The 16,815-nt window shown below is 37.4% G+C and overlaps 1 protein-coding gene across 3 annotated transcripts in view; it reads left to right on the top strand.

The window, feature by feature from the left end:
• Positions 1-16,815, top strand: part of grik2 (glutamate receptor, ionotropic, kainate 2) — a 214,937-nt gene that overhangs the window by 177,339 nt on the left and 20,783 nt on the right. Inside the window, exons 15-16 of one of the 3 annotated variants that reach the window (XM_026369948.1) lie at positions 14,102-14,352; positions 14,616-14,643. In XM_026369948.1, the coding sequence (XP_026225733.1) occupies positions 14,102-14,352; positions 14,616-14,643 (279 nt within the window). Of the gene's footprint in view, positions 1-14,101; positions 14,353-14,615; positions 15,022-16,815 lie in introns of those variants that run through there. The other 2 variants (XM_026369947.1, XM_026369946.1) reach the window with 2 other exon arrangements.

Raw genomic sequence — 16,815 nt, forward strand, 5'->3', positions numbered from 1 at the left:
TATAACCCTATATTCTGAGATTAAACCTCTCAATACTGAGCCAAATATTAACTATTAACAAATAATAACTGAACTAACTACTAGTAATGTTCAGCTCAAAGATGGTTGGACACATGGTTAGACACAGTATTTACCTTTAAAAGCAGATGTACAGTAATATGACAAGTTGTTTTGATACCTCACTTCACAACTCGAAAAATCAAATGACCAATATTATGTGACACTGTTATTGAAAGAGGTTTCAAACTTGTTTGAAACATCAGATGTGTTTTTAAATTTGCTTATTTAGAACAGTACAGTCTATTTTAAAGGGACCTGATGTCATAATACAGAATGTATTGATCAAAATCTCTATATCTTTTTTCAATGTTTCACGGTCTCAGGTTTATTTCAGCTATTTAAATGGTCAAGTATTTGATTTCACTGGTCAAGTATTATTTCACTGAACTATATTGTTTCAGTGCTTTAGAAAGCTTCAATTTCTCCACCACTAACTGGTGTAACACAGTGACACACATGAAGACAAAGGCTAGCCTGAACAGACAGAGAACAGGGATACACATTTAATCCTATGTTAAACATGAACATCTACATCTATCTAAGTAAAACAAAATTAGTAGTAGAAAGTATTTCTAAAACAAGTTTCTGAAACCAAATATAACAAGCAAACATAAATCCTTGAAAGATGTTTAAATAAATCAAAAACTGACAAAAAAAACTAAAGTAAAAGTAAAACAAATAAACATGAACAAACAAACAAACAAACAAACATTAAGACCGAATGTCACCTATCCTTCCCTTAATTCTTCAGAATTGTCCAGCGTTTTGTTTTTAGCCATTTTTTGGTCTTTTTGTTGTAGAACACATGACCTGCGACTGAGACCAAGCATTCTGACAATGGGCAGCATGTTCAGCTCCACAATGCCTTGGTAGTCTTGAGATTTCATTGTACTCTGCACAGATTTAAGACACCCTGTGCCAGGTACAGCAAAGCATCCCCAGAATATAACCAAGCCTCCCGTATGTTCCACAGTAGATATAGTTTTCTGTTATTTGTATACTTCATTTTTTCATCCGTAAACATAGAGCTGATGTGATTTGTTTCCAGTTTTGTCCAAGGCACATGTGGCTTGTTAATATGCATTTGGCAAATTCTGGCAAAGTCTTGCTTTTTTTACGATTTGCATTCACCAATGGAGTCTTTCCCGCATATCTTCTGTCAAGTCCACTTTGGCTCAAATAGTGACTGATGGTGCGATCTGACACTGATGTACCTTGACCTTGGAGTTCACGTGTAATCTCTTTGGAACTTGTTCTGGGTTATTTAGTTACCATTCGTATTATCTGTCTCTTTGTCATCATCCTTAGCTTTCTCTGGTCAACGTTTAGTGTGGTACACCCTATGATACCAAAAAGCACAGTGACCACTCTTCCCTCTTTAAAAAGGCAGACTAACTGATTGGAAGACACCTGTGATGCTAATTATAGGACACACTTTAGTTTAACATGTTCTTATGGTCAAATTATTGAATCTTTTTTAGACATACTGTCATTTTTGTCCAAACCAGTTTAGTTTGTTGTTAAAATGCTTCTGTTGAACCTCAGCTCAAAAGCTATAGTTATATTTTAGTAGTTTTCATGTATTATTATTTTGTCAGTTTCAAGTTATTTCTGTGAACATTGTGGGTTTTTCTTTCTTTAATGGAAGTGCACCAACAATTTTTTCCATCTCCATATATGGATCACCTAGTGTAGGTTCTACACTGCTCATGAATGTAGCACACAAAACAAAGGCTGATAGACTGTTTCATCTCCTTAATTTATTAAAAGTCAGGAAGCTCAGGTTTTGATCTAGCATCAACATTAAAGACATGACAGAAAATAATCAAACATACATAGTTAATGCTTAAAAGTTATTTCAGTGACCATTGTGGGTTATTCTTTCTTTAAAAGAAGGGTACACAGTTGGAGTATCCAATTGGAGTTGATATCAACATGTAACACATTTTTAAGGACTTGAACTTGGATTTGATCCAAAAACAATTTGATTGGAGAAGTGTCATCGGTAGTTTATTAGCTAACCCAACAATGACCTGCATCTGCATCAGAAATCTCCCTGTGTGGAGGACAGATGATATTCAGTCGCTGTATCCTCCAGACAAATCAGGGAAATGTCCTCTAGGAAACTGAGTGGTGGCAAGGTCATTTGCTCTTGTTTGTGTATGCTCTGCTGGTCAGCCATAGACGGTAATTTGAGCGACTGTTTAGCTGTGTGTGAAAACAGTGGAGGTAGGCTATATTTGCTTTGGGTGATTGCATTTCCTGACTGATGTGCTCCTTTTGACGGTATGCTACTGTTTGTGTGTGTGGGGGTATGCATTTTTCTAGGTGACTGCATACTTTACTAAAGCATAAAATGTGCATTACACATAGTTTACTGCTTTCTGTCACATACACATTTATTTGTAATATACATGTACAGACAACAACATTTGTTGTTTATACAAAAAAAAGGGACGTAAGCATCATTACTCTCTTGTGGCCCAATGCCATGCAGTCATAACAAGGTATTACTAATCCTATTCTTTAAGTACCGTTTACCATTTGCAGTCTGTATTCCCTTATAGCTGGGCCATTTGCCACATATGGTCCAGATGGTAAGTATTTGGACAGTTACACATCTTTGTCCTTCAGGCTCTGTGTGTCAGCACAAATTCAGTTTCAAAGTACTACATCACACTAGTCTCTTTTTCTTTTTTCTTTTGACAGAGGAGCGTGTGATATCTAGCTCTTTTAACACATACTGTCTAAACTGCAAGGTTTCAAAAGAAATTGTATGCTAGCAATTCTTTCTTGGGCTTGAACTGCATGCGTTTTTCAGTTTAGTTCATCTCCCAGCTGTGGTGCATTTGCTATGGTGCTTCTAAACTCTACTAAGACACTGCAACCTTTCATATGTCATATGTTGTATGATTGGGAGAGACTTACTACTTTTTTTTGTAAATGCCCAAAACACCCATTCTTTTAAAGTTTTATGTATTTGATTTCCCAGGAGTGCAGTATCCATTTTACAAACATTTTGCCATGCCTCATTGGGCTGTCCATTAATTGCCAGGTTCTTACTGTCCAAACTTTGAAGTGTTTTTAAACAAGATGTTGAACCTGTGCATTGCACAGCTACTGGTTTGAGTATTTGAATTAAAGGAATTTTTCTTTCTCTTGAACTACAGTATAGTTCCTGTCCTCAGAGCAGCCTGCTCTGAAGGTAGTGCCATCTGTCAAGAGGCCCAGCAGTAAGACAGGGAGGATTTCAATGTAAACAAAGTTAATTTCATTTATTTATTTAATTATTTATTTATTTTTCATTATTATAATTTTCAAATGGTTTTTAGTAGAGAAGTGCTGTGGAAGCCTCCTGTGACACAGACTCAAAGAACAGCACTGACTGTAGTGCTGAGATAATCCCTTTTAAAGGTTTTTTAGTGAGACACTCCCTTCGTCACCAGTCAGAGAAGGTAATTTACTGAGCGAGTGCGGATGTTAGTGACTTTTTGGCTGTCATTGCCTCCATTTGTAGTAAACACAACACAATTTTTTTATAGCCTAAGTATTGTGTTGTGTCCTGCACACTCTGGATGTGCCGCACCTTGCATAAACATCACTATCTTCTATTTTGTATTACATATTTAAGAAAAACATAACATGTACTAGCATGTAATATGTTAGTACATTTTTATTTATTATTCCTTTTGTCAAATAAGGTTTTAAAATGACATATACAATAAACTAAATACAGAAGAAACTATCAAATCATTGCAAATAATGTTGCTGTGGTTTGGGGCTTCATTCACACAGTAAGAGAGAACTGCATGTCACCCAGTGTTACAGCATAACACAAAACATATGCTAGTGTGTAGTTCAACCTTTTAACCAGTCTAGACTAATACTGCAACTAGAAACATTTACACAAGTGATAATGTCTCTGTTCAGAAGGGGTTGGGTGAAGTTGGATACTACAGCCAGCTATTTAGAAGGCTAATGCAAGATTGATAACACAGTGGTGCCTGACATTCCTGAGTCAAATAAGAACCTGTTGCTCAGTAGTTTCCCGTGTGAATTTTAAATTAAATCCCATTTAAATAAGCCAAAACGCAGGTGTCCAACCACGTTTTCTCAGACTGAAGAAGCTACTTGGATTAGTAGTACAACATTTCAACTTAACAAGAAGGAAGTTCAGTTGCCATCACTCAGCTTCTAGATAACTTCACCTGAAATGGTGGAGAAGCTTCACCAATACAATCACAAAATTACTTCCAGGGAATATAATCTAATCTGAAAGGGAAAACTCCCCTCCAAAAAAGCCTTTAGGGAGAAAAATAGCCTTAAGAAGAGCCAAGGGTGGAGAGATCTCAGGGCAGACAGGCGAAAAATAGATCTTTAAAGGCTGAAAGATTGGAGCACACTGAACTGTAGATGTTCTGTCTACTGAACACAGCAGTCACAGTAGATTTATAGTTATGACAATCAGAAAGACAGTCTTATAGACTATAAACATAAATTCAGAAAATGATCAGGGAGGATCTTAAGCAACTTCCAGGTGGCGGTAGAAGACAGGAATGGACCCATACCACCTTCACTTCTTGAAAAGAGGGCAGTTTATGTAAACACACAAAAGACAGAACCAATGACACATCATTCACACATTTAAAACAAAAGGACAAACATACACATTGGGATATACAGGACAGTAACAAACAGGAGAAAGACAGGAAAACCCACTACTGTTTGCAAAGATCTAGAGTAGATCCAACCTACTGAAATGAGTTACTAACCCCCAGGAGAAGGAGGGAGGTCCCTGATTGAGTGAACAGAAGATGGAATTGGAGAGTGAGGCACACTGCTTGGATGTGCGTGCATGGGATAGAAATATTCATTGACACTGAAATTACAATCATCACTAATTGAAAATAAACATTCCTTTGGATTTTCAAGGTTAGAAAATTAGACACTTTGATGTAAACTGGGGAGTTATTCTGCAGTAAAAGGTCCTGCTGCCGTCTGACTTGCTTATAACTCAGCCAGGAGTGGAGACCACGAGTATAAGTTTTACAGCGATCAGTTTCTCAGGTATGAGGACAAGCAGGCAGTGCTACAGAAAGCAAAATAACTCTCTCCAAATGTCTATTCAAATGAGCACTATTCAGATGTGCCTCAAAAATGAAAGAACCTCTGCCAATTTTGAGAACTGCTAAAGAAAGATAGTCACATATCCACCATGACAAGTCAAAAATGACTCAAAGTACTGCACATCCAAATGTAATGCCAGGGGTGGTGCTTTTGTGGAAATTGGAAGAAATCTATGTAAACTGGTTACCAGGGACATAGTTATATTGGTAATCCAATAAAATAAGGTAAGTTTAAGTGCAGTCGTACTGCAGATGAGACATATTTATACATATTTGCATATTTGTTGATTTTGAGGTTTAAAGAAAGTATGGACATTTTTCTGTGACGGTATTCATACAAGAATGTAAAATTGCAATTGGTGATGATAAACCAGATACAAAGCATGTTCTTGTACAGAAACAAGAAAATGGCATAAAATAATTTCTGGTTATAACTGAACATACACACACACACACACACACACACACACACTTTGTCAACAGGTGATTAAATTGAGTCACTGGCTGTACTACCATCACAGGTTTCATTTACTCATAGTGCACAGGCAGCTTGCACAGCTGCTGTCTCCTCCTCTGCCCTCCCTGTAAGCTTGTGAGGCCAGTCAGAGAAGGGCCCCTTTTCTCTTTGTCTCTCTCCTTGATCACTATCAATCTTCATTTTGCTTCATTAGGCTCCATTAGTCACACAAGGAGAATTGTCTGTGCTGCTTGTCGGCAGGCTGCTGTGCTTCCGGTCTTCAGTCAGGCTGTTTAGATTCACCTCACAAAAAGGGTTGTGTGTGAGATAGGAAATCTCTAAAGCTGTGAACTGTGGTGACATAGCCGCCCTAACCCCCAACCCTTAATCCTCCACCTTCCAAGCACAGTAGGATATAAGTGATAAAGAAAGAAAGAATACTAGCCAGAGCTCATAAAGAATGGAAAAGTTGCAGAGACATAAATAAGAGTCACACATTTTTTATCAATTAATTGAAATTGAAATCATTTATTATTGCTGTATTGGTGTGCACATTCATACATCAAGGGTCTTTAGTTATTTCATTATTTATAAAAATACTTTTATGGGTAATGTATTTACACCATGGGCCCTAGGTATACCCCCCAGTAACTATAATATTTAATAATGGTAACGATCTGAACACTCTCCCTTTATTTTAAAATCTTAATGAATGTGACCAAGAGCAGATAATGAGTTCACTGACAAGATCAGAAATGTGACACTCACTTGATTCTGAAAACCGTGTGCTTCTCCAGCATCTTTTTAATAGAATTAGATCTCGTTTGGGTCTCTTCTCGTAGCTTATTTGATCACAACGATTCCCTGACAATTACAGTGATTACCATGTGGCTCTACATTCATTCCGTGATGTGAGCACTTATAGTTCACTGGACAGACAAACTTGTTGTGAGTACTAAGCTAATTCAAGATCTATGTACAATTTTTATAAATCCAAAAATATTTTTTATATTTACACATATTTCTATGCTGCCCTTCATGTTGCGTCCTTGTTTTAACATGCAAATCAAATGCAGAGAAAAGAGAAAGAACCTGTTCTGGCACTGTTTCATGTTTCATGTTTCATGTACTCTTACTCTGCTTTATACAGTGGCAAGACAAAGTATGTAAACCTTTTGGAATTTCATTGTTTCCTGCATTATTTGTCATAGAATGTGATCTGATCTTCATCTAAGTCAAGAGTATTATATAATACAATGTGCCTAAAGTAATAACAAAAAAAATCTTCCATGTCTTTATTGAGAAACAATAAAAAACTCACAGTACAACTGGAAAAACTATGTGAACCATTTGAATAATGACCTCAAAAAAGAATATTGGAGTCAGATGTTAACATAAGTTTAAGAAAATTAGTTTGGAGGTGTGGACTAGTACTTTGCCAAAAACATTTAAACTTTTTTTAATTTGCGCTGCACAAAAAGAAATCCTTCTGTGAGCCATGCCTCACCAAAAGGAGGTTTCAGAGAATCTACGATCAAGAATTGTTGATTTACATAGTAAAGAAGAAGTGGACGGCCAGTCAAAATGACCCTAAGATCACAACAAACACTCATTCATGAGGTGAAGAAGCAACCCAGAGTGACAGCCAGAGATTTGAAGGCATCATTGGAACTGACTAACATCAGTGTTCATGAGTTTACAGTAGCCTGACGTTTGCAAAAGAGCACATTCATGTTTTGAAACTATATTGAACTATTTGGAAAGAACACACAGCACTACATTAAGGGCACTGCATACAGTATTATCATGAAAACCATAATCCTAATTGTAAAGTATGGTGGAGGAAACATCTTGTTTTGGGCCTGCTTTGGTACATCAGGGCCTGGCCAGCTTGCAATGACTGTGGGGAAGCTTCAGCATAATGTGGAAATGGCTTAAAAATCAGAATGGCTTAAAAATCAAGATTCACCTTTTGGAGGGGCCAAGTCAGAGCCCCGACCGTTGCCACTGTATCTTATTCTGGATTAATGATGACATATCACTTCACTCTCCATTCTCACTCTCCACTCTTGCCTGTATTGAAGGATTAAACGCCTCTTTTAAAGGCAAATGTGTAGATGCCTGTTTTCAGCTCACAAATTAACATATTCTATTTAGCACAAGGACAACAACACATTTTCCATCCAGCTGTCAAATTCTCACTAGATTTTCAGTCTCAGTGAGGTTTGATTGATCACTTCCAGGACACTTCAGCTTGTCTCTTAAAGCACGACAGTGTGCAGCATCCCATTTGCATTCCTGCTTTAACAAGATATCTTAACTTTTTTTCTCCTTATGCATTGCCATCTGATGCCTAATCAGTTTGAACATAAAATGTAATAGAAATGTAATTTCCACCAGCACACATTTATTTTTATTTTTTTCACAGAAGATATTTATTTAGCTAATTTTGAGAAGTTAATGCTAAAATTGTTATTCTGTTTTTAACAATATTTAAAGTAGCATATAATAAAACATAAAACAATATGTACGTACGTAGTTTGTCATATTACCCATCAGTCAGTTGCCTATAGCGCTTATCCTGTAGATCAGGGGTGTTTGGCTAAAAGTCTATGAGTCTATGAGTTTGTGAATAGATTTTCTGTTCTGATTTTCTGAAGTCTGTTTTCTTGTAGATGTTTTCACTTGTTCTAAACCTAACCACTAACCATGTAATAAAATTCTTAATACGAAACTCAGATAGAAACCTTTGTGGGTCTGAACTCAGACTAGAGTCTGCAAGTTGGTTAGTCATTGGGCTCTGGAGCCAATATCAGCTGACATGGCATAAAATATGGCATATTCTGAACGAGCTGTCTATCACAGGGCAGACAACCAGTCACACTTATGTTCACACCTAAAGGCAGTTTAGAGTCACCACTTGTCATTCATTACTCATTGTCTGTTACCTTAATTATGAAAATGTTTATTTATTTTATTATTATTATTTTATTATTAATTATTATCACCATTATTTCATTTTATTTTTTCAGTTCATATAGTCATTTTTTCAATGTATTTGCCCAAACCTAACCACATACAGGACACTACAGTCAATCCCAGGTCTGTCCTTTGATAGTCCTGCACATTGTTGCACTGAAAAATAGTCATTACATAATTACAATGGCTGCAAAAACATAATTACACTCTAACTGCATAGAAATGTGATGTTTTGATTGGTTAACATTGCTCCTCCATGCAGATCTGACAAAGGACTCACAAACACTAAAGAAGTAGAAACCACGCACAACATTCCCACACTGAGAGAAGGGACAAACAGACAGGACAGAGACATTAGAGGAAGCTCAAGATCCTGGTGGACTAAGAGTCAGATCCAGCTCAACTGGACATCCAGGCATTAAGAAGCAGAAAGCTCCATGCGTAGCCTATGATCCAGCACAGAGATCCTGAGTGGATAGGGGTTAGGGAAGAGGGAAAAAGGCCATTTTCACATACTACGCTGGACTGTGTCTGAAGAATCAGGTCTGGGCATTGTGCTTTTTCTCACAATAGGACCTTGTCTGTGTCAGACACATTTTCACTTGGGAAAATTGTCTATTTGGTTTTGGCAAGAGATGGTCTCTGGGTAGAGTGTGGAGGAGGCAGGACATGACATAACAAGAAACCGGTACTTTGATGTGTTACAGCAAATCAAAGTCACACGATTAGGAATAATGTGTTTACTAAAGGAGAAAAGCAAGATACAACTCCAGAATCCATGGTAAATATTTACCATACTATCTGGTGTTTTGCTGAGCTGATCAACTTAAAGGCAGTATCATCATCATGCCCACTTACTCGCTGTGTATTTTATGAGCAGTTACCTCTTGTATTCTCACAGTGGCTCAATTGGACATTACTCAGAGGTTGTATTAAGGAGCTTTTAGGGTAATGTCTGCTTAATCATATTGTGTTCTCTTATACAGATCCTCCAGGTAGCGTCTAGAAGAGTTTAGGGTTTCTGTGCATATATAAAAATGGCTAGGGAGAAATGTGCACAGCATTGACACTAATAGATAAATATTGGTACTTTTCCAAAAATTATTTAATTGTTCCAACTGCACATTTACTTAAAATATAGCTGATGAGGCTTCTTGCTCTGAACTATCAGCACAAGTGTTAGACTGATCATTGTGACACTTTGATCCACAGGCCATGTGACTCTAAAAAGCATTTGTTTTGAGCCTGTTATTTGTAACTAGGTATGAAGGCTGTACTCTATTACAGCCAATGCCCGTCTCACAATGCCGTCTGGTTTCTGGTGGAGGCTCTGATGTTGTCCAGTATTTTTAATTTCCAATTAGTAATCCAATTACGAAGGAAACAATGTTGCTCTGTTTTCAACTTAGACAGGAGACATCAGATTGTTCACCCACTTCATGCTCCTGTGAATGTGGGGTACTACACCCTGCCAAAAATCACGAGGCAAAGTCTCGACTCTGTGACACAGTGCTCATGTTCGTTTTGCACACAATATCACAGCCGAGGTTTTTTCCATTTGCTATGATCAGGCAGAGCTGGCTTGGTTTCAAGGTTGTCTGTTTCTTTGTTGTAGCGAGTGAATTATCTGACACACATTGGCTTGTTGTTACACTCTAGAGTTGAAGGTATCTGCTGTGGATGGCAATGAATAACAAGGAGTTCACATTTGCCATCAACACAGTGATAGATGCTTTTTGAAACATGCTGGCCAGCATTCTCTTAAATAAAAAGGCACATACCAGAGGCCCTTGGGCAGAGATGAAGAACACAAGAGCTGTTAAGAAGTGTGAGTGTGGCTTTGTGACCATGACCATGCCATCATGATGCTGAGGGCTGCAGCTCAAAGCTCAGTTACAGCAGGGGAGCGTAGCTCATTATTGTCACTCTTTAGGGTCTTTTGAGACCACCACAGAATACTGTTGCTAAACCAATTCTGCATACTAATCAGAGATTACATCTCTGATGTCTTCTAATTTAAACATGTATTTCCCCCCTTTATTAGGTATTATTAGGTTTTGTTAAATAATTAAAGCTGCATTCATTAATTAATTTGTGTGCAGTGTAAATGCAATGGGCGGAATTGTGAAGGAGAGAAAAGGAGTTAAGTGGTTGCTGCAAAAACAGAAGAAAGCAGATAATTTATTGGGTGCTCTGCAGACATCTCACATTGGCAGAAGGGAACTTTAGGGGCTCACTTTGGGGATGTTAGCTTAATAAACCAGGGAAGGAACTCACAATAAAGACATTAGCACAACTGGTTTTAATTAGACAACTATACAGGTCGAATAAGTGCAAATATGAGCCCCACATATGCATTTTAGGTTTATTACTTTTGTGATGTTGGGCCCATGGGGACAGTGAAATGGTAATGCTAGACATTAGCATTATTATTTTACAACGTTATAACGTTGCACTCAATAAAATTAAGTGGAATGTAGACTGGAATGTACTAAATGATTACTGAAATATAATCGGGTCTCAGCAAAGTAGACTGGTTGAACAAATGTAACCGTAGGTAAGGACATCAGGAGGACATTGAATAGAGAAAACAGCACTAAGAAACACAAAATAGCAAACATATACAGGTGAGATTGGTCGAAAATGTTGAAATCTGAACATGTATGTTGGTTTCATAAACCAGACCGTCATGAGACAGGTTAGTTTTCCCCTACTGAAGATGTGTTGTTGCATTAGTAATCCTAAATCCCAGTATGTTGGTTTTATAAACCAACATGTCCCCCAGTATGTTGGTTTTATAAACCAACATACTGGGGGACATGAATGGCTGTATCAAATTTCAAATTTCAGCAATCCATTCAACAATTTAGTAAATCTTAAATGTTTTAGATGTTTAAAGTTTGCCCACCAACTTCATCACAGCAGATTTACACTACAACAGCACTCCTTTTTGTGTGATATTGTTAAATATAGGCCATATATATTTGATGAGCATATAATAGCTATAAGAGTTATGTGAATCTGAATTAGAACTGGAAATATTAAAAAAAACATTTTGCACAAACAAACATACATTCATTCTGATTACGATTATTAGTTAAGGACAGTGCATGTTCTCAGACATTTTGTACAGTGCATTCAGAAAGTATCCACATTTTGTTGCAGCTTTATTCCAAAATGTATTACATGGCTTTACATTAATTATTATTATTATTGGAAATCTTTACAATCTCATTTAAAAAAAAAAATCACATCTACATAATTATCCACAGCCTTTGCCATGACACTCAAAATTGAGCTCTGGTGCATCCTTTTTCCACTGATCAGCCTTGAAATGTTTCTATAAATAAGTTGAATGGACATGATTTAGAGGCAAACATCTGTTAATTTAGGATCCTACAGGATGACAGTCAGGGAACTCTGAGATAGGATTGTATCAAGGCACAGATCTGGGGGAAGGGTGCAAAAGAACACTTCTGCAACATTAAAGGTTCCAGTAAGCAAAGTGGCCCCCATCATCCAGTTTGGAAACACCAGGACTCTTCCTAGAGCTGGCTACCCGGCCAAACTGAGAGAGAAGGGCCTTAGTCAGATGGGCAATCTGAAAGCACCAGCATTTCTCTGTGAAGAGAGGAGAACGTTCCAGAAGTACAACCATCTCTGCAGTACTCCACCAATCAGGCTTATAAATGAAAACCACTCCTCAGTAAAAATTTGCCAAAATGCACCTGAAGGATTCTCATACCACAATAAACAAGATTCTCTGGTCTGATGAAACACAGATTGAACTCTTTGGGCTGAATGCCAAGTGTCATGTCTGGAGGAAACCAGGCACTGCTCACCACCTGGTCAACACCATCCCTCCAGTGAAGCATAATGGTCGCAGCATTTTCCAGCTGCAGTAACTGAGAGACTAGTCATGATTGAGGGAAAGATGAATGCAGCAATTGACAAAGCTAAAAACCTGTTTCAGAGCGCTGTTGTCCTTATGTTTCAAAAAGACAACAACTATATAAACATTGCCAAGATAACAAAGGAGTGGCTACGTGACAGCTCTGTAATGTCCTAGAGTGGTCCAGCCAGAGCCCGGATTTAACCCGATTGAACATCTCTGAAGAGATTTAGAAATGGCTTTGCACCAATGCTCCCCATCCAACCTGATGGAGCTTGAGAGGTACTGCTAAGAAGAATGGGAGTAACTGCTTAAAAAAAGGTTTGCAAGCCTGTGGCATCATGCTCAAATAAATTTGATGCTGTAATTGGTGCTAAAAATGGTTCAACAAATTATTCAGCAATAACTGTGTTACCTTGTGATTTTTTTTTTCTTTTGTTTGGTTTTGTTTTTTTTTTTTATCAGTTACAGATTACAGTTGTAATGGTATGATGATATGTATGTATATGTATGTATTTAAGAAATAACATGTAATATTTTACTAAACTAAACAATAAAATGACTATTCCATGTCATCAGACATTAAATACATGCTAAGTGGAACTAGCTTCTCAGACAACAATGCTACAGCCAGTACATGTTTTTTTTAAGATGTTTGTTCCAGGATGGAACATGTGTTTCTGTTTGAACCTGTGTGATACTGCCCAATGTGCATTTGACTAGTAACATGTCCAGTTACAAGGTGCCAGAAAAGTAACTGCTTAGAGCACAATTTTTTTTTAGATGCACAGTACATCAAGTTAGCAAATTGTCTTCTGAACAGGTTATCATTGTCAACTACAGCAACCCCAGATTATAGCACTTCCCCCGCAGGCTTGTACGGTAGACACTAGACATGATGGGTGCATCACTTCACCGCCTCTCTTTTTACCCTGATTCACCCAACACTCTGGAACAGGGTAAATCTGGACTCAACAGACCACATGACCTTCTTCCATTGGACAGTTGACCCAATTTTGGTAGTTTCAGCAATGTCCTTAGCTGTTTTCTTTGCTTGGTGCATGGCAATAATTTTACCCTTGTGAAACAGATTAGTCTACTGTGTAGTGATCCAAAATCCATCTATTCACAATCCTCCTGCCGCACTCCATCTCTCCATGGAGGAAGTTAGAGCATGTGGGGTGAATTTCTGTATAGAGCACATACAGTATAATATCATGAATATTATTTTTGACTGAATTCTACTCTATGTAAAACAATGAGTGACTAAACATTTAACATTACCAATCACACTACCGCAATACATACATATATATATATATATATATATATATATATATATATATATATATATATATATATATATATATTGTGAACATATTTTGATTTGGCCCTCAATTTTCTTGTTTAGTTGAGTAGGCTGAAATGTGAGGTTTATATAATTTACACATTTACTTTAAGTACTGTACGGCAAAGTCATTACTCATGAAAGGTGGCTATGTCTGTGTTCTCCACTTACAGAGAAGCTGAAGACAGTGATTTAGTTATGTTTGTTGCTCAGCTGACATAATGTGTTTGGTCCTTCAGGCTCTCCATACAGAGATAAGATCACTATTGCCATCCTGCAGCTTCAGGAGGAAGGAAAGCTGCACATGATGAAAGAGAAGTGGTGGAGAGGAAACGGCTGTCCAGAGGAGGAGAGTAAGGAGGCCAGTGCCCTGGGGGTGCAGAACATTGGTGGGATCTTCATTGTCCTAGCTGCTGGACTAGTCCTCTCTGTGTTTGTGGCTGTGGGAGAGTTCCTCTACAAATCCAAACAGAATGCACAACTTGAAAAGGTAAGACACCTTTGCCTTTTTAGTTATATTTAAAACAATGATAGCAGAATTTCTTACCACAATCACATGCTATAAAAAGGCACTCTCATGGCAAAGACCAATACATAAATACATGCTAAAAAATAAACAAAATATATGCTAAATATATTTATTTTAATCATAATATCCAAAGTTTGCCAGTTTGTGGAAATTCATACTGTAATTACAGTCCTATACCATATGCAGTAAGATAAGGGTTGGTTTCTTTGCATTTATTCACATAGGCCCAATGGCGACATCGAGATAAGAAACGTGAGGAATTCTGCTGTCACCATGGATCCAAGCTAGACTTTAACCACCATCTCAAATGACCTCAAGAGAAACTCCAGACACTTTTTTCTATTGTAATCTAACACGGTCTAAAACTACTGAAATATGTTAATTCTGACACTCGCAGGGGAAGGGAAACACCAAGAGCAATACAAAAAAAGTTTTCAGGGCTGGTTGTAGCACAGAGTTGGATCACAAACACATGTGTTGGAAGGGTTTGCTCTGCTGCATGAGCCATATCTTTAACAGCTACATTCACCAACACTCCCCCCACTTCTTTCCATTTTCACTCAGCAAATTCCATTCTCTTTAAGAACAACTACTACTGCTACTGTTGCAGTGAGCTTAGACGTAATCTTTTTTGACACATTTGTTTGGTTGAAGCTTCCCAGCAAACATTGTGACACTGAATAGTTGCTGATAATATGACTTTCACCATCTGAGAAATACTTCGCACCATTGACAATAACTAAATCTTGAATTAAATTATGAGATGTCTCCCTTTTTATACGCACTTTGGGTTTTGGGTTCCATATTTTCTCTTTAGATACAAGTATTGTCATAAATGCTCAGTTTCTTCGTCATGTTAGCAAAAAATGGTTCTGTTTACTAAAGCTTGATGTATGCTTCCCAATTGAATCTATGCTGGATCCTAGTATGACGTGATATGAGCCTTCCCAAAAGTGTAACTAAACATTGTTGCAATACAGACAAGAACAACTGGGTTTGGTCCACTCTGAAGCAAAATGACACAGCTACCCTCAGGAAGTGTCACTATTTGCTGTCACTACATGATGCCATGAATGTGATGGCAGCTGCCTGTCAGGCCTCTTGTCATGACAACATTTATAAACCTTCATGTACAGGGTGGAAAGATCATGCTTTGTGACTATTTGCACAAAGACAATTGAGTTAGGATTAGGCACAAAACCTTCATGGCTAGTTTATGTTAAAACATAAAATAAGTACTTCCTGGAAGTCTTGTCTCAAGATAGTGTCTCAAACAATCATCTAGCATCACCATGCGTCTTATACAGACGGTAAGGGGTATCATTAGCATCATAATGAGACACCAAAGGAAGTGACAGCATGTGACACCCTTGGAGTTAGAGCGGATTCTACAGACCATAAGACTCTGTAACAGTAACCGCTGTTTAACATCTACACTAACTATATCACAATACGTTCAGTTTCAGTCACCATTGTCTCCCACCCAGTCATTTATTATCTTAACTGTCTTTTCCTGCTAAGGGTCACAGAGGCTCTGGCGGTGTAATTGCAGAGCAACACCAGCTGACGACGTTGTAGACTCTGAGTAGATTCAATATAGAAGCTTAAATAAAGCCTTAGCTTTTAATGACACTTCACAAAGTGCTACAGAAGTGAGTTCAGTAGAAGCAGTGATAAAGCTTAGACTGTATTATCATCATATACCATATCTAAGCATAAAATTTATTTCTTATATTAACATAGTTCAGGTAGAATGCAGCTAGATTTCAACACCAACTCTGCACATGAACATTATAAAGTATCTGTATTTCATTCCAGAATCAGACTTTTAAATATATCCTTCATTTTACAATGAAGGATATATTTACTTTACACTAAATGCATTTGTATTAGCAGACAAAATCATTATTAAGTATTTTATATAGAGAACTCTGCTGCAAGACAGATACTGAAGCATCTGACCCTTTTTGCTGCATCTATAGATACAGTAACTGCTTCCTCAAGTGTAACTGAAGACAGATGAATGGATGTAGAAACCTGTTCATAAAAGTATATATGTATACAATGACTGCATATGTTCTCCATGTAGTCTCCAGTCTTAAATTGCTAATTAATGAGAAATAAACAATTACAATATAGTATATTTAGTTTATTACCGTAGATATTGTAAGAGCTGACAGTAAACATGAAGTAGCCACAATGCTGTGAACTGAACAGTCATTATGCAAATACTGTACATTTATGATGGTGGAATAAATCTATGTTTTATTTATGTTCAGTACAAACACAGTACAAGGCTGTGCCTGGGAATAGACAGGCTGAAATCAATATGTACTGTAATGTAAATACTTTAATAATCTATTATACCCTAAAAGCCACAGTAACCAGGATTAATATGGCTACTTTATCACAAGCGTCTGTTAA

The sequence above is a fragment of the Anabas testudineus genome, chromosome 16 (genome assembly GCF_900324465.2).
Source record: "Anabas testudineus chromosome 16, fAnaTes1.2, whole genome shotgun sequence".
Classification (NCBI taxonomy): domain Eukaryota; kingdom Metazoa; phylum Chordata; class Actinopteri; order Anabantiformes; family Anabantidae; genus Anabas; species Anabas testudineus.